The sequence below is a fragment of the Sminthopsis crassicaudata genome, chromosome 1 (genome assembly GCF_048593235.1).
Source record: "Sminthopsis crassicaudata isolate SCR6 chromosome 1, ASM4859323v1, whole genome shotgun sequence".
Taxonomy (NCBI): Eukaryota; Metazoa; Chordata; class Mammalia; order Dasyuromorphia; family Dasyuridae; genus Sminthopsis; species Sminthopsis crassicaudata.
In genome coordinates, this window is record NC_133617.1 from 143,524,369 (window position 1) to 143,550,959 (window position 26,591).

General features: G+C 35.0%; 1 protein-coding gene across 1 annotated transcript in view; it reads left to right on the forward strand.

Annotated features, from left to right (window-relative positions):
* Nucleotides 1–26,591, forward strand: part of NIPAL2 (NIPA like domain containing 2) — a 135,832-nt gene that overhangs the window by 96,541 nt on the left and 12,700 nt on the right. The window contains exons 5-7 of the mRNA XM_074268691.1: nt 4,128–4,249; nt 17,882–17,978; nt 26,392–26,527. Of these exons, the coding sequence (XP_074124792.1) occupies nt 4,128–4,249; nt 17,882–17,978; nt 26,392–26,527 (355 nt within the window). The remainder of the gene's footprint in view (nt 1–4,127; nt 4,250–17,881; nt 17,979–26,391; nt 26,528–26,591) is intronic.

The window sequence follows — 26,591 nt, forward strand, 5'->3', positions numbered from 1 at the left end:
TCCCCATCTATTTTCCAATAAGTCAAAGGAAAATTAATTTTAGTTTTTTTAAGCTTTATCAATTAAACTTCTGTGCTATGTAGAAATCATTTCCTAGTTCTAGTGACTATGAGAGGCATTTTGTGATTATCAGTTGATCAAGCAATCATTTTTTTAAACCCATGACTGTGTGTCAAACACTGACCTGGGTGCTGAGAATAGATTGAGAAAGAGATGGAGAGAGACACAGTGAGTTGGAAAGAGAGAGAGATGGAGAGAAACAGAGAGACACAGAGAACGAAATGGAAAGACAGAGACAATAGGCTCTACTGGAGGAGACAAGATGGACATATAGAAGCAGATGCAAAATATATATCAAATGAATGCAAGGCAACAGGGAAAGGGGGTACTCACAATTGTGAGATCCAGAAATGCTTTATGCAGAAGAAGAAATCCTATATGGGAAAAGGACTGGAAGATAGGTGCTACTATTATCCCCATTTACAGTTGAGAAAACTGATGCAGAAAAAAGTTATGGAACTTGTCTAGGGTCACACAGATAGTGTCTGAAATCAGATTTGGACTCAGATCCTGCTTACTACAGGCCATTAGTTGGAGTCATGAAACCAGAATTCAAATTCTTCTCCTGATTCCTAGATGCATGTGGGACCTTGGACAAGATATTTAACTTGTCCATCTGTAAAATGTAGTGGAGTTAAGAGACCTAGCTTTAAATCCCAGCTTAAACGCTGCTTCATACCCCTGGCTACAGCTTAGAATCTCACTTTTCTGATTTGGAAAATGGGAATAATAAGACTCGCTTGGCCAACATGCTTCATCTGGTTATGATGGGGAAAGAACTTTAAAACCTGGAAGTGCTAGATGAGAGCTAGATATTGTAAAATAATGATTCTTTGTACTTTCAGTTACAGGTCTTTGTGAAGGCTGCTCTACACACACACACACACACACACACACACACACACACACACACATACACATACACACACACACACACACACACTCACTCACATGCACAGTTATACACTCTCACTCATACTCATACACATATACAGACCCACACACTCATACACACACAGTCACATACACAGACCCCTCCCCAAAAGCAATCAATAGCAAATGAATCATATTTGCTTATTTTATGATATCTAATTAAAACAACACATTTAGCTTTATTCATAAGATCATACATATAGGCCTGAAGGGAGGGACGGAGAAAGGACAAAAGAAGGGAAAAAAGAAAGAGAGGGAGGGAAGCAAGAAAGGAATGAGTAGGAAAGAAAAAGGATAATAATAATGATTGTTGCAAGGCTCAAAGGGGATATTTATCTTAGCACAGTCCTTGGCACATACTAGGCACTTAATAAATATTTGTTTCCTTCCTTCTTGCTTTTAACCAACAATCTTATTTGTCAAATGAATTCAATTTAACAAACATTTATTGAACCCCTTTGGTATAAAACTTTCTTCTCTACCCTCAGTCTTGAGGAAATATAGTTTTCTTTTTTATGGTACCTCTTTTTTCCAGAAGCTGAAATGAAAAAAATAACTCACCAAAAAAAAATTATATTCAAAAATGTGAGTACATGAACAATTAAATTGGTATTATGTTTTTTTTTCTTTCCTCTTGCAAGCAGAGAGGTTTTTTTTTTCCTTTTTTATAATGAAGAATATGAAAGTTTCTCTACCTTGTTGAAGCAAGCTGTATTCATTTATAGCCCAGTGTTGCTTTGTGGCTATTGAGCTTTTCTTGCAAAATGACCCCACAGAAGTTAACTAAAAAGTATATCCAGCTGTTATTAGCTCAGTGGCAATTTGGAGGCCTTATTTTGATTTTAAATGAATTGATGGTTAAAATGATTTCTTTTTCTTTAAAAAAAAAAAAAAAGACCCTAAAACATCAGAGCTCCCTCCCCCTCTCTCATGTCAGTCATCAGTGCATCGTTTTTCTCCCTTCTCTCAATTTCACCAAAAGTACTAGTTGTGAGATTCTCAGAGATCTTATTTGATTTAAGCCCACATGTTTCCATCAGGGGAATCACAATTACTGTCAGTTCGTTGACACTTTCCAGGGGCTGGTAACGTAATTATATTGAGGTCTTGATAAATAATTGGCTAGATGAGAACCATGAGCTAACTTTGGCTTGAAGGCCAAGAGGAAAATGAGGAGGTGAAGAACATCTTCTGCCTTTGTTGCTATGCCCAAGGGCCATTTTGATTTGGGGCCAAATGTCAGCGATGCAAATCGAGACCAGCTGCAAATGATTCCTGGTTGAGAGAACTGATGGGACAGTTTTGAGTTCGGAGCTGCCCAGAGAATTTGAGACCTTTCTAAGCATCTGACTCATTTTACTCCTGAAACTGTCCAACCCAGGCCTCCCTCAAGGGCTTGGATTGTCATCAGTGACCTGAAAGTATCCGTACTCTTCAAAATAGCAGGGAAATTCATCTGATTCTAGGGCTCCTCCAAGAGTTTGAATTAGAGGATTGAATTCACTTCAGAGCTCACTGTATCATACCAGGGCCTGAGTACTACTCAAGCAAGACTGAGCAAGAACATAGATTTATGAACTAGAATGTAGTCCAGTCCAATCTTTTCTTTTTGAAGAGGAAGAAACAAGTTCAGAAAGTTCAAGAATATTCACTTAATCAAACGATCAATAAATATTTGCTGAAGATATACTATGTATCAGGCAGTTGGGCACAGTACTGGATGCTGAGATGGGGATACAAAGAAAGACCAAAAAAAAAAAAAAAAAAAAAAAAAAGGCAAAAAGTTTAATGATGGAGAGCCCATAGGCAAAAACCTATTTACAAACAAGATTTATATATAGGATCAATTGGGGTAAATCGCATAGGAAAGGAATGAAAATTAATGAGGACTAAGAAAACCTTCATGAAGAAAATGATCTCTGAAAATTTCCATGATCTGAAGATTCATTCCTTGATGACCAGTATAATAGTGAACTTCTCTGAATTCAACTAGATTCGTTCTTGGACCATAGACATGATGTGACCCCCAAGCAAAATGAGGCAAAATACTTAAAATAATATTATCTCAAATGAGAAATTTGTTAAATATTTAGCACAGTGCCCAGATGGTACATAGTAGGTATTTAATAAATGCTTGTTCTCCATTCCCACCCATCCCCACTGTAGCCCATTCTCACCTTTCTAGCTTGGTAGAACCTATAGGCCTAACTTTTGAGTTCCTTGGGTTCCTTCCATGTCATAAGGTGATAATAGATTTGGGTCTTTAGTGAAGGACCAAGGGTTATAGATTTAAAGCTGGAAAGGAACTTGGAAATTATGTGGTCTAACCATTTTACAGAAAAGGGAAAACTACAAAAATGAAGTCTTTGCCCGAAATCACACAGTTCCTCTGACTTTAAACTTAGTATTCTTCCCACTGTGTCTCACTGATTTGCTAGAGTGAAAATAATAATAGTTTACATTTATATACCACTTTGAGGTTATAAAGTATGTCTATTCTCCTTTAACTGCCGATAAGAAAAACCATACATATATATATATATATATATATATATATATATATATATATATATATAACGTATGTGTTTATATGTATATGTATATATATGATACATATTTAGACATACATCTTTAACATTTGAAAAGAGCTTTTTATATGTTATCTCACTTAGTCCTCACAAGAACTTGGTGAGGTTAGTGATACTATCCCCATCTTACAGATGAGGAAATTGAGTCAGAAAAATATTAAACGACTTCTTAGAGTTACACTGAGGTCAGATCTTTCTTCCTGATTCCAAGTCCAATGCTCCATTGTTCCACCTAACATCTTTGATCCCCCATTTTACAAACATGGACAGAGGCTGAGTGATACTGAATATGTAGCTTCCCCACAACCACACAGCTGGTAAATAGTAGGTCAGACCTCAAGCTCAGCTCTTTTGATCTCCCATCCATTGTTGTTTGCACTTACACTATTCTGTTTGTGACCTTTGAAATGTATTATTTTATTCAAATGTTCTTTTTGGAAGAACTAATTGAGTAGTGGTATTTGTATTGACTAATAGACCTAAGTATGCATCTTTTTTATTTTGTTTTAAAACTTACATTTTTGTTCTTGTTTCTTTTAAATAAAGGTGTGACATTGGCATCTGCAGGGACATATTTATTGGTGGCTTTTGCTCCAGATATAAGTCAGAATATCACAGCAATAAAAGTACAATATTACTTGGTTGGCTGGCAGTTCCTGGCCTATGTGGTAAGAGATTTATGTTTCCTATCTCAGACTAGATGCAATAATAACCGCTATAGCACATAAACATGAAAATCTTCATGGTTCTATCTCCCTCAGTTGTCACTCATTTCTGATTTGGCTTGCTTTTCTGTTTCTTTCCCAGTGCTTAGTACATTTTAAATTTATTTTATTTTTAATTTATGGAATAAAAAATAATTTCCATAATATAATAAATACAATAAGAAAGGTGATTGCACATAAAACTGCAAACCTATTCTGTAAAACTTGCTGTTCCTTTCAAATATACAACAAAAGTATCGTGTAAATTTTTCCCCTCTTTTCCCCCTCTCCCTCTCCCACCCTAGAGATATATATTAGACATGAATAGGTATATATACATATATGTGTAAAATTATTCTATACATGCTTCTGTTTATCACTTTTGAACATTGCTTGTGCTTAATAAATGTTTTTGATTAATTCATTAAAATGTAGATGAACTTATTTGAAAAATGTCAAAAGTAGGTTCACCTCCTAAAACATACAGTGCCCAGCTAGCAAATAGTATGTGTTTAGCAAATATTTGTTGCCCATTTCCAACCTGCTTAGGGCTTTTCCTCATTTTCAGCTTGGTAGTTCTACTCCAGTCTTCTGTGAGGGAAAAAAGTACTTTGGAATTGAGATAGTTCCTCCAACTTTAGATCCATCAAAGCCCATGTTATATAGTCCAAACCAAAGGGGAACAAAGCCTGATTTGCAGGATAGGAATCTTGATGCCCAGGAATTGTTTTCTTCCTTTATCTGCCAGGATGGATAATCTCAAGTAGGCAGATCAGTGAGAAATCAATGCAAGGACAAACAAGCAAACTAACTCCAGTGGAGTAGAGCAAGGAGGCAGTTTGGAGAACATATGAAAAAATAGTTGCAATGACCAAATTCAAGTGGATTGATTGTGAAAAAATAGGGATATATACATTGTTAGTGAAGCTAACAGAATTATACAGGAAGACCTGTAAAATTATTCATAACCTTTGACCTAGTGATTTCATACCTAATATTAATATCAGAGAAAAAGATTTATCTGTACAAAAATACTCATAGCAGTTTTATTCTTCTTTAAAATGAAAATAATTCATGTGTCCAATTATTGAGGGATAGCTGAATCAATTATGGCTAATGAACATGATTTTAATAGCAGTGTGCCATAAGAAATTACAAACATGAAGAATATAAAGAAATATAAAACTGTATGGAGTTAACAAATCAGCAGAGTTACAGGCATAATGATTGAGATTATGAAAAAACTAACAAATCTAAAGTCTACATGTCCCATAAACAAACCTAGAGCCTTCCCCATAGTTTTTTAAGAAAATTGAACAAAAACTCCTCCCCCAAAAATTCCATACCTTTCCATGGCACCACAAGATCTCCATGAAGGCAGAACCAGAAATGGAGATTCCATTTTACAGACAATGAAACTGAGTCTCAAAGATGTTAAGTATCTAGCTCCAGTGGTTTGTCATTTTTTTAGTTGTGTCTGACTCTTCTTGAGCCCATTTGGAATTTTCTTGGAAAAGATACTGGAGTGATTTGCCATTTCCTACTCTAGCTCATTTTACAGATGAGGAAACTGAGGCAAATGGCTTGCCCAGGATCACACAGCTAGCAAGTGTCTGAGGCTAGATTTGAACTCAGGAAGATGGATCTTCTGACTCCAGGCCCAGCAATCCGTCCACTGTGCCTTCTATTTGACCATTAAAAAATGTTGCACAAAAAGGAAAAAAAGACCCAAGGTATCAAAAGTACTTAGCCTTTGAATTTATTCCCCCTGTTTTATAGGAAAGGAAAATAAGATATAGAAAGGAAAATGACTTTTCTAGGACCATACACCTAGTAAGTATCTATGGGAGTATTTGAACTCAGGTCTTCACAATGCCATCTGATAACTGTGATCTCGAAAGCAAGCACATTGACTCTGAAGAATGAGGAGAAAGAGAAGGATATGATACTGATACATATATTATTGCATATATTAACTACAGCTATTATTATCCCCATTTAAAAGGTGAGAAAAGTGAGGCTGAGAGGATTATTGCTCCATGATCACACAACTAATTAAGTACCAAAGGCAGAATATCAACCCAAATTTGATTCCACATTCAATGCTCTGTCTACTATGCTGTAGTCCAGGACATATGACACCACTGAGATCCCAGAACTGAGAGGCACCTTGAAGGTCACCCTGTCCTTTAACTTTACAGGAAGTTATTTCCCTTGTCAAAGATTATCAGGTAGTAAGTATCAATGGCAGGATTTGAATACAACTCCTTGGATTTCAGACCTTTCCATGATACCACAAGATGCCCATAAAACTAGACAAGGTTACCGGACCAGAAATGGAGACTCTTCATTTTACAGACAAGGAAATTGAGTCTCAGAGATGGTATCTAGCCCAAGATCACTTTTGTAGTAAGCAGTAGAAACAGAATCTGAATCCAAAGTCAAGAAGAGCTGAGTTCAAAAACATCCTCAGATAGTTTCTAGCTGCATGCTCCCGAGCAAATCACTTAACCTCTGCTGGCCTCAATTTCCTTAATTGTAAAAATGGGTATAATATCAGAACCTACCTCACAAGGAGGAGGATCAATAAGATAATATTTGTAAAGCACTTAGCACAATGGGTGGGGCATAGTAGGTGCTATATAATGGCTTATTCTCTCCCCTTCCTTCACCAATCCAGAACCCATTATGCTATAGGACCTTTATGGCCTCAGACAAGATTATAGCACCAGGGAGACCTCACCTATTCACAGTGGTTTTTAACATTCTATTCCTGCTTATCTTTATACATGGGCTGCTTGGCCCACAAGGTATTAGTCCTATCTCTCTGTTTCCTGGAAGAATGATTATCCTCTGGTTGAGGACTTCTTTTGTATTGTCCGTCCATTGACAATGAAGATAGGCCAGTTGCTTCCACATTAAGTCACTGATATAACAGGCTGTCATGAGTTCTGGCCCCAGGTCCTGCCTTAATATGTGCTTGGAAGTTTAGCTCAGAGGCTTTTTTTTTCTCTTGCGTATAAAGCAGTTGTTCTCAAACTCTTTCATTTCAGGATCCCTTTACAATCTTAAAAATTATTAATCTCAGAAGTAAGTGTGAGCTCAAAGTTAAAGCTAGAATAGATTTAATCAAAAAAGGAAAAAATATAGGGAAACTACACTGTCAGTCATATTAATCAGTATTGTTTTAGACCATTTAAAATATAATAGTATAAGATTAGGATATTGCTATGGTGTAGGAAATAAGGAGCTGATAGATTTTAGAAAAATATGGAAAGACTTGGACTTATGAAGGAAGATGGATAACATAGTTCAGTTATATACATACATATACACATAAATGTATTTTATATGTATGTATGACTATAGATATATGTATGTATATAAATGTATGCGTGTGCATATCTGCATATGTGTATTATGTGTATTTAAGTTTACTCTTCTTGGGCAGAGGGAAGGAAGGAAGAAAAGAATAAAGCAAAAGTACACAGCAAAATAAAAAAGAAAATCTACAAAAAAGCAAAGAAAAGATGGATAGCTCTGAACTCAATGTGTAGTATTTATTGCATAGGCTTTCTTGAAATAGAAATTTATTGCTTTTTATTTTGAATCTTCTCATGTTCTGCTGTGCACCTGACAATTTTTTTTCTTTTGTATTTAAATTTAAAATAAAAATTTTAAAGGGTAAAATTATTGGGCTTTTGAAATTTATATGGATTATATTTAGTATTATTTACCATGTTAAAATAAAAAGTCTAGTTTTATTTTGAAAATAGTCTTAACCAATCAGGCTCTCAGAAAGGATCTTAGAGGTGTCTGATTTCTTCATCACTAAGATGTAAGTTGAGTTGGAATTGAGATTCAACATGTTTTTCCTCCAACTTTTTAAGAATCTTAGGAAAATAGCTATTGCTAACAGAGGACAGAAAATGTCCTTTCCTATTCAGTTAAATCTCAAGCCTTCTTTCATGTTCTACAAGTTTAGATTAGTTCTGCCTTTAGATCATACTTTGAGAAACAAGAGTAAGCAGAAGCTGAGTCCTTGACACTTTAAGAGAAAATCATCCACTTAAGCCCTGAAACAACAAAAGAGACCTGTTCCTCATCTCAAATATTTAAGATTAATATTTCTGGCATTTAATGTCAGTGACCTATTGGTTTAGTGAACTTGTAAGGCTTTCTGAAAAGTAATGTGGTAGTATATATAAGGGAACAACCTTGGAGTCAGGGAAACCTCAATTCTCCTTCTGATAATATTAATTATTAATATTAACTAATGTGACCATAGGCAAGTCATTTAACCTTGCAATGCTCCCCAGAAAATTCTCTGATACTATGTTGGAGAAAAAGATCATAGGTCTGGATCTCAGGATCCCAAAATAAGACTTTGCATTTCCTATCAGGCTATTTCCTATCCTATGCTCCTGTTAACTTATTCACACAAAGTGAGTTTGTGTGTGTGTGTGTGTGTGTGTGTGTGTGTGTATGTGATGTTCTGTTTTTGGATTTTTTTTAAAGTTGAGTTTATATATTTAAAAAACAAAGAGTAACTTGCTCAGGCTCACTAGAAGAATGCTGACATTTTATTCATTCAATCATAAGCATTTATAAATGCCATTTGCTGTGGATTCTGAAAGGGCATCTAGGGGGCACTGTATATAGAGTCTAGGAGTGAGGATCTGAGTTGAAACCCAGCTTCAGACACATACACTAGCAGTGTGACCCTGGCCAAGTCATCTAACCGTGTTTACTTTAGTTTCTTCATCTATAAAATGAGCTAGAGAAGGAAATGGCAAACTATTCTATTATCTTTGTCAAGAAAACTCCAAATAGGGTCATGACTGAAAACAACTGAACACAATAATTATAGATGATGAATACAATATAAATGTAATGAACCTCAGAGGGAAGGCATTGGAGGCTGAAGGAGAGTACTGAGAAAAGCCCATTGCAGAAGGTAGGATTTGAGCTGAGCCTTGAAGTATGTCAGAAAAACTGAGAAGTGGAGATGAAAGTGTAGAAGAGGAGATGAGTCTTGAAGAAAGCTAAAACAGAAATGTGAAAAAAGAGCTTTCCAGATACCGGGAGCACTTTTGTAAAAAAACAAAAATAAACAAAAAACCCAAATGTCAAGTTTGAGGAATAGCAAATGGGCCAATTTATCTGAAAAGCAGAATCTGTGAAGGGGAGCAATGGACAGAAAGCCTGCAAAGGAAGATTGGGAAGGGCTTTACCTGCCAAGCCTGCTGTCATCCAAAGAGAACCATTTTTACCATTTTTCAGAGACAATTCTAGTACAAGATTCATTTCTACCAATAAGGCACAACAAGTCTGTGAGGGCCCCTTAAGCTATAAAGAGCCTATGAGGACAATGAGAGCAAATGGAATTGAACTGAATTCAATTCTACAAGTTTTTATTGAATGGAAGGACATTAAGTGTCATAATAACAAAAGTAACTAGATCTCAGACAAGTAATAGAGAAGAAACTGGAACTGAGACATGATTGATCACCTTAAAAAAGCAAGATATTGATAGTAACTATAACAACTAACATTTTTACAGCACTTCATGGTTTATGAACGTTTTTTAAATTGGATTGGATCTTCACAACAGCTATGTAAAAGTAGCTCTATATTTATCCCCATTTTATAAGTGAAAATTGGAGCTCTGGAGACAAGTAACTTTGGGTACAAAGTTATCTCAGCAATCATTTGGTACTTTAACACCAGTTCTAGAATGAAATCCCTAACTCCAGAAGGTATAAATTATAGATTAAGTTCCTGGACTGAAATTTAGATTCAGTGTTCACATAAATCTATTAACTATGTGAATAATTAATATTTAATCCCTGATCGTGGCAGAAGCCTCACTTTTTTTCTGTGCAGTCTGAATGCAAAGAGCATAATTACTGTCACTGAGATTGTTCATTGAAGCAAGCAGATAGTATGTATGTTCCTTGAATTGTATGCAGAATCCTAAGTTAAATACAGCATAACAGCTTTGTGTTACCTTAGGAGCCTTTTCCAGCAATAAAGTAGAAGAAAAAAAAAATTAGAACTTTAGGACTTACTTTTAAGTTTAAATTTTAAAGTGATGTTTTAAATATGTCTTCTAGCTGACCTCATTTAGGAATCATCTGGACTTTTAATGGCCTAATACTTTTGAAGCAGAGAGGTTCTTAAATATCCCCATGGCAGTCTGGTGAAGCCTATGAACTTCTTTTCAGAATGTTTTTAAATCCATAAAAATAAAAGGCAGCTAAATAGCACAGTGGATAGAGCCCTGGACATAGAGTCAGGAAAACCTGAGTTCAAATTCAGAGACTATGAGACTCTGGGAAATTCACTTGCCCTCAGTTTTCTCATCTGTAAAATGGAGATTATAATAGCACCTTTCTCCCAGGGTTGTTGTAAGGACCAAATGAGATAGTACATAGAAAATACTTAGCACAGATGCTATATAAATGTTAATTATTATTATTGTTTAGCTTCAATTTCCTCATCTGTAAAAAAGAAATATAATATCTCCCTTCCAGGACTATTATGAGTAGCACATGAGATTATATATACATATATGTGTGTGTATGTGTATATACATTATTTTTATATAAAGTACTTGGAAATTTTTAAAGTGCTATACAAATGTTAGTTGTGATTATTATTACTATTATTATTTAAATGAATAAGATTACAAAGGAAACCAATTCTATTGAAATATGTTTATCAAAATATATTTTTTAAAAGTTCATGGATCCTAGTTTAAGTACCCTTTCTTAGAATTAACTCAAAGAATTTAGATGCAAGTGTTACATACCATACACAAGTATAAAATAAGAGGACATTTTGTCATAAGGGCAATTCCCTCCACCAAAGAAATCTCCATATCCATTTATATATTTGGTCTTAGAGAATTGCCTACAGCTCAGAGAGGTTCTGATTTGTCCGTGGTCACACAGTTGTAAATAGTAAATTTGGATCCAGGTATTTCTCTTATTAATTGACTCTTGCACCTTTTCCATTATGCCAAACTGTTGTTGTTTAGTCAGTTTTATTCACATCTGATTTTTTCTTTTGGAGTTTTCTTGGCAAAGATACTGGAGTGATTTGCCATTTCCTTCTCCCGTTAATAGAGAGGAAACTGAGGCTAATATGGGGTAAGTGACTTTTCCAGGGTCATATAGCTAGTAGGCATCCTAGACTTGAGATGAACCTGAGTTCTTCCTAACTCTAAGCTGTCACTCTATCTACTATACCATCTAGCTGCCCTACCTATTTATGCTATACTATTGTGTTATGAAAACTATTTTGTAATTGCATCTGATTTCTTCATCACTAAGATTTAAGTTGAGTTGGAATTGAGATTCAACATGTTTTTCCTCCAACTTTTTAAGAATCTTAGGAAAATAGCTATTGCTAACACAGGACAGAAAATGTCCTTTCCTATTCAGTTAAATCTCAAGCCTCCTTTCATGTTCTACAACAAGTTTAGATTAGTTCTACCTTAGATTTTTCAAAATCAACAAAAACCATCCTGGACCAGCTCTACTGACAGATTAGTGCTGTGTACAGAGTCGCAGAGAAAGTATGGGTAAGAAGCAGTACTTGACCCCATGTCTATCTGCCTCTAAAGTCCATGCTGTCTTCATTGTTTTACTACCTCTCACCAGAGCCACTCAAGTGAAATCTCTGTTATTACAATACAGTCTAACTCTTCATGACCCCCTTTGGAGTTTTCTTGGCAAAGACACTGAAGAGGTTTGCCATTTCCTTCTCCAGCTCATTTTCCAGATGAAAAAACTGAGGCAGACAGTTAAATAAGTTTTCCAGGGTCACACAGCTAGTGTCTGGGGCCAGAATTGAAAAGAAGCATCGTGTAGTGAGTGACAGAGAGAGAGACATCCTAGGTTCTTGGAACACAGGAGTGCCACTTCTGCTGGGAAAAGCTTCTGGTATAGCTCCAAAAGAGAAGGACTATTTCTATGGACAGGCCAGCAAAATTGGAGAAGCTCACCTCTTGAGGGATGAGCTCTTTTCAAAATGAGACATTATTTCTAAGTGCTGTGTAAACTTTAAAGCATTTTAAACTGTCTATGCTAGCTGGCTAGCTGGGAGTGAAAAGGGTTGGGTTTTTTCCTCTTTTTCCACCAGTGGTGTTAATTTATAAAGATGTTTTATTCTCAGACGATGTATTAAAGTTCCACCATCCAATATATAAATAAAGACTAAGGGCTAAGGACATGTTAAGTTACAAGAGGAAAACTAGGGGTTGGATACTGAAATGAATTCCATTTATTAAAGTTGTAAGATACAGAAATGGTTTAACAAGAAAGCATTTAGGAAAATCTCTGGATATTTTGAAGACCAAAGAAAGAATTGTGCTTTTCTCTCAATTAGCTTAGGCTACCTGGGCACCCTTCAATATCTCATAGGATCATAGATTTAGGACTGGAAGGATTCTTAATAGAAGCCCTCTCAGTTTACAATTGAGGAAACTTCAATTTTAGCAGAGAGATTAAGTGATTTTCTCAACTAGTAAGCATCAGAGACAGGTGTTCCTGATTCCAGGTCCAGCACATGATATCTCAACAACATTGAGGCTCCTATGCATCTGCTTATTTGGAGAGAAGAAAGGAAAAAAGGGGATAGGGAAAGAATAGAATGCTGCAAATATAAGTAAGGTGTCAAAAAATGAACATTTTTTGACATTCATTCAAATGAACATTCAAACTAAACATTTATTCACTAAATATTTATTAAAGACCATTTAATAAATTAGAGCAGTGAATAAAACATTGGGTTCTGGAGTCAGAAAAACCTAAGTTTAGATCCAGCTCAGACACTTTTTAGCTGCGTGACCCTGGGCAAATCACTTAACTCAGTTTGCCTCAGTTTTCTCATCTGTAAAATGAGCTGGAAAAGGAAATAGCAAACCTCCATTTTCTTTGTTAAGAAAACCCAAAATGGGGTAAAGAGTCAACCACAATTGAAATGACTAAACAACAACAATTTAACAAATTAAACACTTGTTAATGTATATACATCAGGTCTAGATGCTAATAGAAACAAGGAGATTTATTTTATATGTTAGTGATGGCATAGAAGATAATTAAGAGAATCCCTGATTTGTTAAAAGAGGCCAGAGTATATGTCCAGCTTTATGGGAGGTGCCCAGACCAGAAAATCAGGACTTTCCTTGATTATATCCCACCACATGTAAACCCTGACCTTAGGGAGCTTCCACTTAAGTAAAGGATATGATATATACACAGACAACTATAATAAAAAATGTATTTGGTGAGTTTGAAACCTGAGTAGGCAAAGGCCATCAGTGACAAATTATATTAGAAAAGGCTTTTCAGTTGAGCTTTAAAGCAGTGGTTCTCAAAATGTGGTCCAGATAATTTTGGGGGTGATCTCTAAAATTCTGTCAGAGAGTCTACAAATTCAAAATTAGTTGTCATTTCTAATATGATAAATACCTATAAATATAACCCAAATAAAGAAAAATTCTTTGAAAATATCCTCAATATTGTTGATAGTATAAAGATACAGAGAAAAAGTTTGACAACCACTACTTTAAAAGATGGATAGGATTTCAACTGGCAAAAATGGAAGAGGAAATTTTACTAAGAATCATCAGAGCAGAGGTACACACAAACAAAGGAAAGCTTCCTATTTGTATAGTCATTGGAAAATAGCTTAGTCAATTTGGCCTTAGCATGGAATGATAGTTTGGAACAAAGCTAGAAATGTGGGGTGATGCCAGGTTGTATATATGCCTGAGTTGTAGTCTAAGGACTTAGAAGTATATTCAATGGCTAAGTCATAGGGAGTCATTGAAGATTCTTAAGCAGAGAACAGTCTAAGGAAATCAAACTAACCAATGAGGAATGAGAAAGAAATTTATTATTAGGCTATCTCAATTGTTTTAGCCATTTATAGAAAGAAAGGGAAGAATATCAAACTTATCACAAAGGTAGAATTGATTGAATTTGAAAATTGGTACAGTTCATAGAATGCCAGTTTTTCTGAGGCAGTGAGACTCAGTTACCCCCAATTATAAAATGAAGAACTGGACTAAATGGCTTCCTACATTTACAGCTCTAAATTTGCATATGATCTTTTAAATCAAAGTGATGATGGAGAGGAAAGAGCCATAGATAATTCCAAGGTTTTGAATCTGGAACATTGAGTCAATAATAATGCCCTTGTCAGAAAAAGGAAACTCAGGGCAAGAAGCCAATAAATACAGCTTGAGACACATAAAGTAAATGACTATTTTTATTGTTTTTCAATTTGCTAATGGAGTCTGAATCTAACAAATTGCTATTTTTAAAGTTCACTAAAATTTCTTTTCTTCTTGCAAAAGAATGTTATGGATACCTTCTTTATGTTCAGACTGATTCTATATTCATTCATTCAACAAATATTAAGTACCTACTAAGTCCAGGGCACTGTACTAGGTACTGAGTATAAAAAGTCAAAACAAATATTAGGTAAACAAAGAAGAAAAGGAAAGAGACAGACAAACATACAAAGACAAAGATAGACAGAAGCAGAAAAAAACAGAGACATAGAGAGACAGAAAAACACATTGAGAGAGAGAGAGAGAGAGAGAGAGAGAGAGAGAGAGAGAGAGAGAGAGAGAGAGAGAGAGAGAGATGGGAACAGGAGAAGTGGGAAGGACAAGGGAGGAACAGAGGAAGCAAGGAAAGAAGGAAAGGAAGGAAGGAAGGAAAAGAAGGAAGGAAGGAAGGAGAGAAGGAAGGAGGGAGGGAGGAAGGAAGGAAAAGAAGGAAGGAAAGAAGGAAGGAGGGAGGGAGGAAGGGAGGAAAAAAGGAAGGAAGGAAAAGAAGGAAGGAAGGAAGAAAGGAAGGAAGAGGAAAAAGTTGTCCCTGATAAGAGAATTTTAAGAGAGGGAGATCACCAACAACCAGGGCAACCAGAAAAGTTCTTTAAGAAGTGGCACATAAAGCTGAACATCCGTGAAAGATATCAGGTATTCAAAAAGGCAAAGATGAGGACATAATGTATTGCAGGAAAGGAATATAGTCCAAACAAAGACACAGAAGTGGAATATGGCATGCCAAATTCAAAGAACAGCAAGTATTCTATTTGACTAGAATATAAAGTACATAAAGACTAATAATGATAGCTAATAATAGTAATAATTCTAATAATAGACAGGAGGTGGAATGCCAAATTCTAGAAAGAACAAGATTCTAGTTTGGAATATACAATGTAGACATCATCATAATACTTAACAACAATAATAAGAATAGACAGAAGATAGAATTCCAATTTCTAGAAATAGCCAGTATTCTAGTTTAGAATATAGATTATAGATATAGATATATAGAATATAGGTAATAATAATAATAATAATAATAATAATAATAATAACAGACAGTAGGAACAGAAGCAGAACATTCCAAGGAATAATATGAGTAACGGCAAAGAAGAAGGAGAAGGCATAGTATGTGTACAGGCAATGGAGACTAGCCCAAGTTGGGTGCAACATTGAATATGTGAAGGGTGGTAGAAAGACAATAATTCTCACTTTACAGTAGAAAGCACTAATAGAAGGACTGTGGTCCAGATTCAGTACTTTGGAAGAAACTGTGTTTTCTATATATCTATTAGCCTGGGAAGTTACATCAAAATATAGTATCATCAAAGGAGGAAATAGAATCTGTGAATGTAGGCTCACTGAACAGCAGAGTTTATGATATCCAATCTTACCTTCCTAGTACTTTGTTCAGCTCCTTACAATAGACACTTAGTAAATGTTGACTGCAGTTATCATAATTACTATTTTTCTTTTACATTTCTAAGATGGAGCGCATAAATCCATCACACAATTTTTTAAAAAAATTTCTGCCCTTAGAAACTATAGAATCCAGTGCCTTTTTGATACTAATATTTTCTTAAAAAAAAAAAAATCTTATCTTTAGCAATAGGATTGTGGAAGAGACCCATTGACATTACTTATCATGTCTAGAGTCTGCTGTTTCCAAAAGCTTTTTTGCTGAGAGCAATGTGACCTTATGTCAGTGTTTAGCCAAGTTCCAGTATTCACAGGCAATTCAAACAATTCTTCAAACCATAGGAACTCCTGTTTTATTTATATGAAACCATAGTGGGGACCCAGCAGGACAAGTGATGTATGGAGAGTTGATAACAACTACCCTCCAGAAAAAAAAAAATCCACCACAGGAAGGATTTACTAATCTGCATGCCAGATCCACGCAGCTGTCACCCCCTGAGCAAAGTTGGAAAGAGAGATGGTCTCAAAACCGCATGCAATAGTGCATGACTGATGTCTGCGGCTGTCCTGTAGAGCTAATCCCTGAATGATGCTTATTTGCAGCCTCAGTTTTGGAGAAGTGGAAAGCCAGTATATTATGGAAAATGAGGACACAAGTTAAAAGAATCTCTGTATTAATGATTAATGAGCTATAGGGAGATGGGAACACCTAATGTTTTCATGACAGCATGAGCTAAAAGGCAAAGAGGTAGGAGGTTAACTAATGGTTTCCTGTAGCACTACTCTATTACATTAAATTAAAGGATTACAAAGTAAGCTCCATAAGGAAAACTTAAAAGAGTTGGAGTCATTTGATTGGGGAAAAGGAAGATTCAAGCATGATCTGATTGCTTTCTTCAACATCCCATACTCACATAAAAGTTTTGAATGAGAAAGATTGACCTATTGTTTTTCATGTCCATGAATAACCAAGAAAAATAAAGAAAGAAATAAAACCAGAATGATTTAGGTTGAACCTAAAAAAAAAGAACAACAGGGTGAAAAAACATTGCAAGTTTCAAGTACCTATCATTCAATTTCTTTTTTTTTTTTTTAACCTAGAAGAATATAATCATTTCTACTACATGGGTTTAGATATCTTGTATAAGATTTGGTCAAGTGATTTGGGTGACCTTTCTGGGCCTCCATTTCTCATATGTAAAATGAGAGGGATTGGACGAGATTAGACATTCTTAATCTGTGTTTATGGATAGGAAAAAATCCACACCTTTATTTACACTAACCTCTAAGTAAAATTTAATATTTCCTTAATTATTTTAAAATTGCATTCTCAGAAAGTATCCACAGGCTTCACCGGACTGTCAAAAGGAGTCCATAATACAAAAAAAGATTAGGGATCTCTGGATTAAATGATTTTGTAAGGTTCTTCATGCTGGAAACTATAATCCAAGGATGGAAATCCCTTTAAATATGTTTCCTAGGCATCTAACTTTGATCACTCTATTCAGTATGCCTTAAGGTTAATGGATTTCCCCCCCAAGATTAGCAGCATCTCTTGCTTCCCTTCAAATAATTAAGTTGTTTTCATTTTTTTAAGTTTTTAAAATGTATTGTAAAAAATATTTAATAGTTTGGCTTATTAGGGATTGACTTGATTTTTCTTTTAGCTTAAAAGATCTTCAATAAATCAATCACATCTATTTTGGACTGAAGTAGGGGGAGATGACAAGTGTTATACAACCCAAAAAGAGAGATGTGACATTTCAAAGACTTTGAGTGAAAATCACATTCTACTCTTGAATGGCATAACCTTTCCCTTTCATTTCCAGATCTTAGAAATATTAATATTCTGCATTCTGCTGTATTTCTATAAAAGAAAGGATATGAAACACATTGTCATTTTGTTGACACTTGTGGCACTTCTAGGTAAGAACTTTTCATTCATTTTCTTGTTCTGTCTTCCAACCATACTGTAAAATTACTACTTGGGTTTTATTGATGTTTTTGTAAAACATGCTTTAAGGAAAATTGTCAGCCATGCTACAGTGTTTCAGACCATTCCATTTTTTATTGTTTTAAAATAATTCTAAAATTTACTTATTGCTGTAACTGGTTACTTTTAAAAAAGATTTTAGTAGTTCTCCTTTTATGTTATTTCTGATTGTATTGAATATTGTTTAATCTTTTTTGGAGTACTAAATTTTCTTAAAGTAACTATTTCTTCTTAATAGAAAATAGCATAATTGAAATTTTTACATGGCAATAAAAGTTAGAACAATGTGAAGGGAATTATAAGTTGGTCCAATCATTCTGGATAATGGTTTGGGATTGTAGAAGGAACCCAACAAACCCACTAGTAGGCAACAAAAAAGTCAATGAGAAATAAAAATCCCATATACTAAAATATTCACAGAAGCACTTTATATGATAGCAAAACATTGTTTTAAAAAATTGTCTGAAATTTTTTAAAGCTTCTTTAAATTAGGGATTATTGCATTCTTTATTTGTATCACTGATGCCTACAACAGTATTATCACACAGTAAGCACTTGTTGAATGTTTCTAATTGAATGAGAGAATGACAGAACACACTGTGAAATGATATTATTGTGATAGTAAGAAATAATGAATATGAAGAATCCAGAGAAACATGGGAAGGTTAACAAGAACTAATACTGAATGAAACTAGCAGAACCAGAACAATATACATAAGGATTTCATGCTTGTGAATAAAATTAACACAGTGTCTTGCACAAAGCTGGTACTTAATAAATGCGTGTTCCTTTCCTTTCCCTTCCCTCTCCCTGACCATTTCTTCTTTTTCATGTATGATATCCCCTTGTTAAAATCTCCTTAGAGAAAAGAAATGTAGCTTTCTGTATATGAATTCCCAGCATTTAACATGTCTATCAGTAAAGAGAACACTAGTCCTGGAGTCAGAAGGACCTGAGTTCAAAACTGACCCCAGATACTTGTCTGTGTGACCATGTCCAAGACCCTTAACTTCGTGTGCCTCAGTTTCCTTATCTGTATAATGAACTAGAGAAGAAAATGGCAAACTACTTCAATGTTTTTTTTTGAAGAAAATGTCAAATGGGGTCATGAAAAGTCAGAATGAACTGAAATGACTCAACTGCCATATAAAGCTTAATGTGTGTGTGTGTGTGTGTGTGTGTGTGTGTGTGTGTGTGTGTGTGTGTGTTTGTCCTACTTCTCTAAAGAGAGGTAGGACACTACCAAGGTAGAATGTTTCTTGTACTGTCAGACATGGTATCTCTACTGGATGTTTCCATTTAATTGTTTTTCTTTGTTTCAAGACATGAGTTCGGTTTTGAGGGGATGAGAGTAATAGGGCAAGAAAATTGACAGGGATGTAAAAGCAAAAGGCACAGATAAAAAAAAATTACCGAGAAAAAATTATCAAACACTGATTAGTAAAGTGGGATTTGGGGGAGAGAAAGCATATCCAATTGGCAAAAGGCAGCAAATGGGACAGAACAGTTAAGTAGTGCCATAGTGAACAGAGCACCGGGGCCTGGAATTCTGAGTTCATATCCAGCTTCTGACATTTACTAGCTATGTGACTCTGCATAAGTCACTTAACACTTTGCCTCAGTTTCCTTAATCTGTATAATGAGCTGGAGAAGAAAATGTAAACCACCATAGTATCTTTGCCAAGAAAATCCCAAATAGGGAGAGTAGACATGACTGAAAAACAACTCAACAACAAGCCTTCTATTGGGACCTTGATAGCAGCTCTTCAAATCAAGAGCCCAATTATTGTCTCCTATTTGTGTTGGTTGCTATGGCAACAATTGAGTGGGATTTTATTTAGCACTACATCCAGCTAAGTTAGTGATCAGGAGGAAGAGAGAGAAATTTAGAACAATTTCCTTCCCAAAAGAAAAAATTGCAAGAAAAAGAAACCTGATTGGTGGCAAAATCAAGAGAGTATTGGACCTTAAATCAATATGGACCTTAAATCAATCCAGCCTCAGAATAGTCACAGAATAGCCTTGTGTCTTGGAACAAGTCACTTTACCTTTGTCAGGTTTTTCAGCTATAAAATGGGGGCAATAATAGCACTTCCCAAGATTGTTGTGAGAATTAAATGAGATAATATTTATAAAGTACTTTTTAAATGCTATATAAATATTATATGTATTATTATTTGTTATTATTATTATTATTATTATTATTATTAATTGGATGAAAGAATTAAATATAACAACCATTATTCTGCTTTAAGATGAGGCAAGGGTGGGAATAGAGAATGAAAAACCAAGGCTTTTAATCTAATCAGAATTCTAGAAGGAAAAACCAAAGATAGCCTTCTCATTAATGAAAATACTCTAAATCTAATGATATGGAGTAAAGTATCTAAAACAGCTCTTTTATGCCAAATTGTTTGGAAGCCCCAAAACCAGAGTCAAATACTGAGGGCCTAATGTGAAGAACAGTTATAAATTAATTTGGTGAGAGGAAGTAGGGTGGAGTTCAGAACTTGAGGAAAATAAAGCTCCATAAACACTATGATTGCCACTATCAAAGATTAGTGAGAAAAATTCAACAAGTATTTATTAAATACTTGACACAAACAGGGTACTGTGGTAGAATCTGTGATTACAAAGACAAAAATGAAAACATATTTTCCCCCATTCTCCTGGGGGTAGGGAGAAATTGGTTCTCCTCCCCATAAGTTCAGTTGCTATAATTACAAAAAGTAAGAGGGAGATAATGGTTAATGAATGAAGGAATAAAAGACCTAGCATATCAAGAGAAATAATGAAAAAAGGTAGGAATGTGGGAGAGATAGCACTTCCAGACCTCAAATATAACATGAAGCAGCAATCATCAAAACCATTTGGTACTAGTTTAAAAAAGAAAAAAGTAGATCAATGGTGCAGACAAGACATGGAAGAATCTGAAATAATTGAACTCAATAACTCCAGTATTCAATAAAACTAAAAACATAAATTATCTAGGAAAGAACTTCTTATTTGATAAGAACTACTGGGAAAACTGGAAAGCATTCTGGCAGAATTTAGGCCTAGAAAACATCTTACAACATATTCCATAATAAATTCAAAAGGGAAACGTGACCTGAATATTAAAGATCACACCATAAAAAAGAGACAGGGAGAAGCATATCGTATATCTTTCACAGTTCTGGAGAGGGGTAAAATTTTATCCAAACAAAGAATGGAGACAATTATAGAAGAGAAAATAGATAATTCTGATTACATGAAGTTATCCTGCCTTGGACACTTATTAGCTGTATGACCCTGGGCAAATCAACATGATTCTGGGTTTCCTTCCCCATCTGCAAAATGAAAGGGCTGGATTCAGTGACCATTAACACTAGAAGGTCTCTTTCAGCTCTAAATCTCTGACCCTAATAAAGAAGAGGAAAAGCCCAATCTGGAAGTCACTAGAACAAAATGCTATAATTTCCCCCTTATGTATAAGAGTTTATCTTTCAGAGAATTGACCTAAATTCGTATGTGGATCACTGGGCCTGTTTGGGTAGAATGGATTAGAAAACTGACTTTTTTCCGTGCATTGGGAAAGGAAATATATGGACTGAGTGGGCAGTACAAAGTTCTTCTTCCCATGTTTCCTTTTCATGTAAAGTGAGAAATAATTATCTTCTCTGAAGCAGAAAAAAAAAAAAAAAAAAAAAAAAAAAAAAACTGTCGTTCACTGTGGAATGGACACAAGCCTGATTTCTAACTTTGCCAAAAACTACTATGAAGGCAATGTTTGCTTTTCCCCATTTCCTTTGATTTATAATTAATAGTTCAAATCCCAACAAAAATGATTATTTTTTAACAGTGTGGGTGAAGGCCAAATTGTCATCGGGTGCTATTATTTGCCACAGGAACTTCCCAGAGCCTAAGATCAAAAAGAAAAAGAAAAACACATCTTCTGCCTTCCTTCAGTGACACGCTGGAGAGGGAAGAGCTCCCTCACTTTAATATTAAATATTGATATAAGATTTGTCATGCTTGACGAGTCATTTCTTTCTCATCTCCATTAATGTTTGAAACTTATGAAATATTTGTTCCTAGGGAGAGAGGCCCTTCTTTTGCTAGCACAAAGGGCTATTATTGATCTAGCACAGGAATTCACTTATTTAGATGCCTGGAATGGGTCAATTTTATTTAACTATAATCATCTAGTGATATTTTCATGGTAATGCCCTGGCATTTACCAACAGAACAGATGAAAATCTACTGCAGGAACTTAGTCAATAAGCATTTATTAAGCACCTATTTATTGTATGCTAATAACTAGCTTAAATCACAGGTTAGAAATTTTAAATGGTTCTGAGGTCTGGAAATACCAAAAAAAACTAAAAAACATTCAAGTAGTTCATGGTCTATTGGAAAGGTAACATGTAACAGTTATATATAAAGTATGAGTATGTGTAGCTTTTTATGTATAATCTATATGATTGAAATAAGATACATAAAACAAGATATGTATATATATATGAAGCAAGAAACACAAATATATATATATTATATGTATTAGCTTATATATTAGGTTATATGGGATTTGATCTATATTCACACACATACATATACATATATGTAGCATAGATATATATGTGTATAAATGTAACCCTTATCTTATATTTGTGATGTATATGTATATGTGCATGGATTATGAATGTATCAAAGCCCGCTGGTTTTAAATCTTGTCCCAAAACTCATTGGACTCTTCTCATCTACATATCTATCAATCTATCTATGTATGTGTATATATATATGTATATATATATATGTATATTTACATGCATATACATATACATGTATTATAGATATATATACACATACCCATATATGTGACTGATTTCATATACACACACACACATACACACACACATATCTAGAGATACTATACATATGTATACACATACATATATGTGAATATTAACTCTATCCCAAAGCCCATTGATATGGGACTCTATCCTCACTGATGGAGATGAAATAATTATATATACATGCATATACATTATATACATACAGTATGCATATATGTGAATGATGGATTTGAGAGAGAGATCTGTCCTGGGTGAGGGCTGGGGAGGAGTTGTCAAGAGCAGGAAAAATCCAGCCTTTTTCAGTCTTCTTAAGGTGGTCATAGGAAATCATATTTCCTCAGAAGAACAAATCAGCCAATAATGTTAAAATTCATCTTTTTTAAAATTATCTTAGATACATTTTATTTCATACAAGAAAAGGTGATTAATTTGAAACATCAAAGAAAGCATGAAAAAAGCCAGATGAGTAAAGAGGGGAAAGGGAAAACAGCTAAGTGATACATGGATAGAGTGTTGGAGATGGGAGTCAAAAAGAGTTTAGATCCTGCCTCAAACATATACCATGGACAATTTTCTATTTCCTCCTCTATAAAAATGGGGATAATAATAAATTCCATCTCACCTGGTTGTTGTAAAGATCAAATGAGATAATATAAGTAAAGTGCATTGTAAACTTTAAAATTCTATATAATGTTAGTATTATTATTATTATTAATGATTGGATATGAAATAAGAGAACTCTCTATAGATCATGTCTAGATATATAAGGCCTGACCTGTGTTACCGTGATCTTTTAGTTCTAACAAAAGGAAGAAGAGGAACAATGATCCAAGAAGAAAGTGCCATCTTATTCTGGCACTCAGTTTATTCCATGCTCTTGGTCACTTTTGGTTCACCCAGGCGACCCTACAGCTATTCCTGGATGTTGGGGAGGACCAGGAGATTTATGGGGGGAAGGACAAACTCTCAGTCATCCTTGATTGGTTCACCACCTCTGTTATATTAGGTAGATCAGCATCAATGAACTGAGGACAGAAGGCTCTAATAAGGAAAATAACAAATTCTTAAGAAGAAGGGCAGGGCAGTAAGCAGTATCCCTAGAATGGAGGCAGTCTTTTACAAGAATGACTAGCTTCTTCCCCAACCCCCCTCTTCCCATTCCTTTGAGTCAGATGTAAATTTACAGATTTTGACAGATTCAAAAGCACATAGCTGGCTCTCATTTTATTTGTTTTACTATTTAGTTTTTCATTGTAGGCTGAGGGCTGTTTGCTCATTAATTTCACTTGGACAACCCTACTTTTTTCATCCCCTTCTTTCATTGTTTTTCTCCTTCTCTGTCTTCTTGTAATTATAGCCTCTGCTTTGGTCTTTCATCATTAAGGCTGTAAATTAGCAGGTAGCCCATGGATTTTTTTGAATCTCCCAAATCACACAACCCTGTATGTGTTGTTGATTGGTTACTTCAACATTCCTCCAACTCAGCCCTGATACAAAGATTACCAATGATTTTATCTGATTGATGCCCTAAAATAAATTATTTTAAAATAATTTTGGCATAATAATCTAGGCATCTTGAACTCAACATGCCTGAAACAAGCTCATCATCTTCCTTTTCATCTCCTACTCACTTCAAAGTCTCCTCTCTTCCTCACTTTTCCATTTTTATGTAGGGATATCACTTTTTTCTAATCACCCAGGTTTACAACTCTGGAGTCATATTCACTCTTCTGTCTTCTTCACCTCCTATGTTCAACTCAAGTACTATCTATTATAGGAGGCCTTGATCTGTCTCTTCATCCACTCAAGGCTTCCCTTCTGAAGGTATCTTCCTTCTACTCTCTTTGTGTCTTGTATGTGCTATTCATCTACATATGGTATTGCTCCTATATGTATGTAAGCTCCTCCAGGACAGGAACTGGTCGTGTGCTGTGCCTCTCTGTGTATATTAGTAAAGTGCCTGGTGCATAAAAAAGTCCTTAATAAGTGCTTAGTGATTGCTAAATTAATTAATGATTGGTTCATTTTCTAAAAAATCTTTCCATTTGTCCCTTTCTCTCCTTTCATACAATCATCACCCTAGACCAAATCTTCATCACCTTGCACTAGAACTATTATAATAGTCACCTAATTAGTCAGTCGGTCAATAAAGCAGCCCATCATGTACCACATTGGGCTAAGTATTCAAAATACAAAGGAAAAAAAAAAAGATAGGACTTTCCACTTCTCTTATCTCTCCTATCTAGCTGCCAAAAGTACAGGTTTAACCATGGCTTTCCCTTTCCTTTGTTTGGCATTTAAAGTCCTTCAAAATCTGACTTCAGTCTAACTCTCCAGAATTATGGCACTTTGCTCACATTCGTGTATTTTTTTCCAATCTTGGAAAGCTATCTATCTTGGTTTCCTCAAATGTAAAATAGGAATAATAATAATAGCACCTAACCTAAGGGTTATTTTGAGGATATTATGTGATAATATTTATAAAGTGCTTAGCACAGTGCATGATGCTCAATAATTAGTAATAATAGCATGTATTTACATTGTTTAGTATTTATTTTCATTTACATATTTATTTATGTGTTACTAAGTGTCAAGTACTGTGGTAAGCCCTGGGGATATAAAGAAAGGTGAAAGCAATCTCTCCTCTCAAGGAATTCACAATTTAATTGGGGGAGACAACTTGCAAACAACTATGTATGAATAAGATATATAATATATAAATTGGGAGTAATCTCAGAGGAAAAGTACTCAGATCAAAGAAGACTGGAAAATGCTTCTTACAAAGTGAAACGTTAGCTGGGACTTGAAGGAGACCAGGAGAAGAAATGAGAAGTGAAAGCCAGGAAAAATATTCAGAAATGGGAAATAAAGTGTCAGGTATAAGGAACAATGAGGAAGCCAAAGTCAATTGCAAACTGAAAAGTTAGGAAGGAGCCAGGTTATGAAGAGCTTTAAAAGCCAAACTGAGAATTTTAATATTTGATTTATATTTGATTGAGGTAATAGGGAGGTACTGGAATTTTTTGAATGAGGGAAAGGGACAACATGATCACACCTGTGCTTTAAGAAGATCAATTTGCCAGCTGAGTGGAGAATGGATTGGAGTGGGGAGAGACTTGAGACGGGGTGATGAACCTGTACCGAGGTACAATCAGTGTTTTAGTGAAAGAAAGGAGAGGATGTGTAGGAGACATGTTACAGAGACAGAAACGACAGCACTTGAAAATTGATTGGCTATGGGAGGTGCTAAAACGTAAGGAGTTAATGACACCTGGATTGTGAGTCTGGGTAATTAGGAGAGTGCTGGTACTCTAAATGCTAACAGAGAAGTTAGAAATCGAGAGTTTGGGGAAATACAAGTCCAATTTGGGACATGTTGAGTGAATGAATGTACTAAAAGTAAGTGGATCTGACCAATTTATCATCCTAAAATGAGTTGATTGTTTATAATGTTAATAACCAATAAATTATAAAATGCTTTGTTTTTTTCTTTTTACTTCTTTTTTTTTAGCCTCTATGACTGTTATTTCAGTGAAGGCAGTCTCAAGAATGATTATTCTCTCTGTGAAGGGGAAAATGCAACTAACCTACCCTATCTTTTATATCATGTTCATCATCATGATGGCATCCTGTATTTTTCAGGTCAAGTAAGTCATCTCCTATATCCTTTCAAATCTTTCAGAATTCCTCTCTGTTGCTGTGTGTACTTAT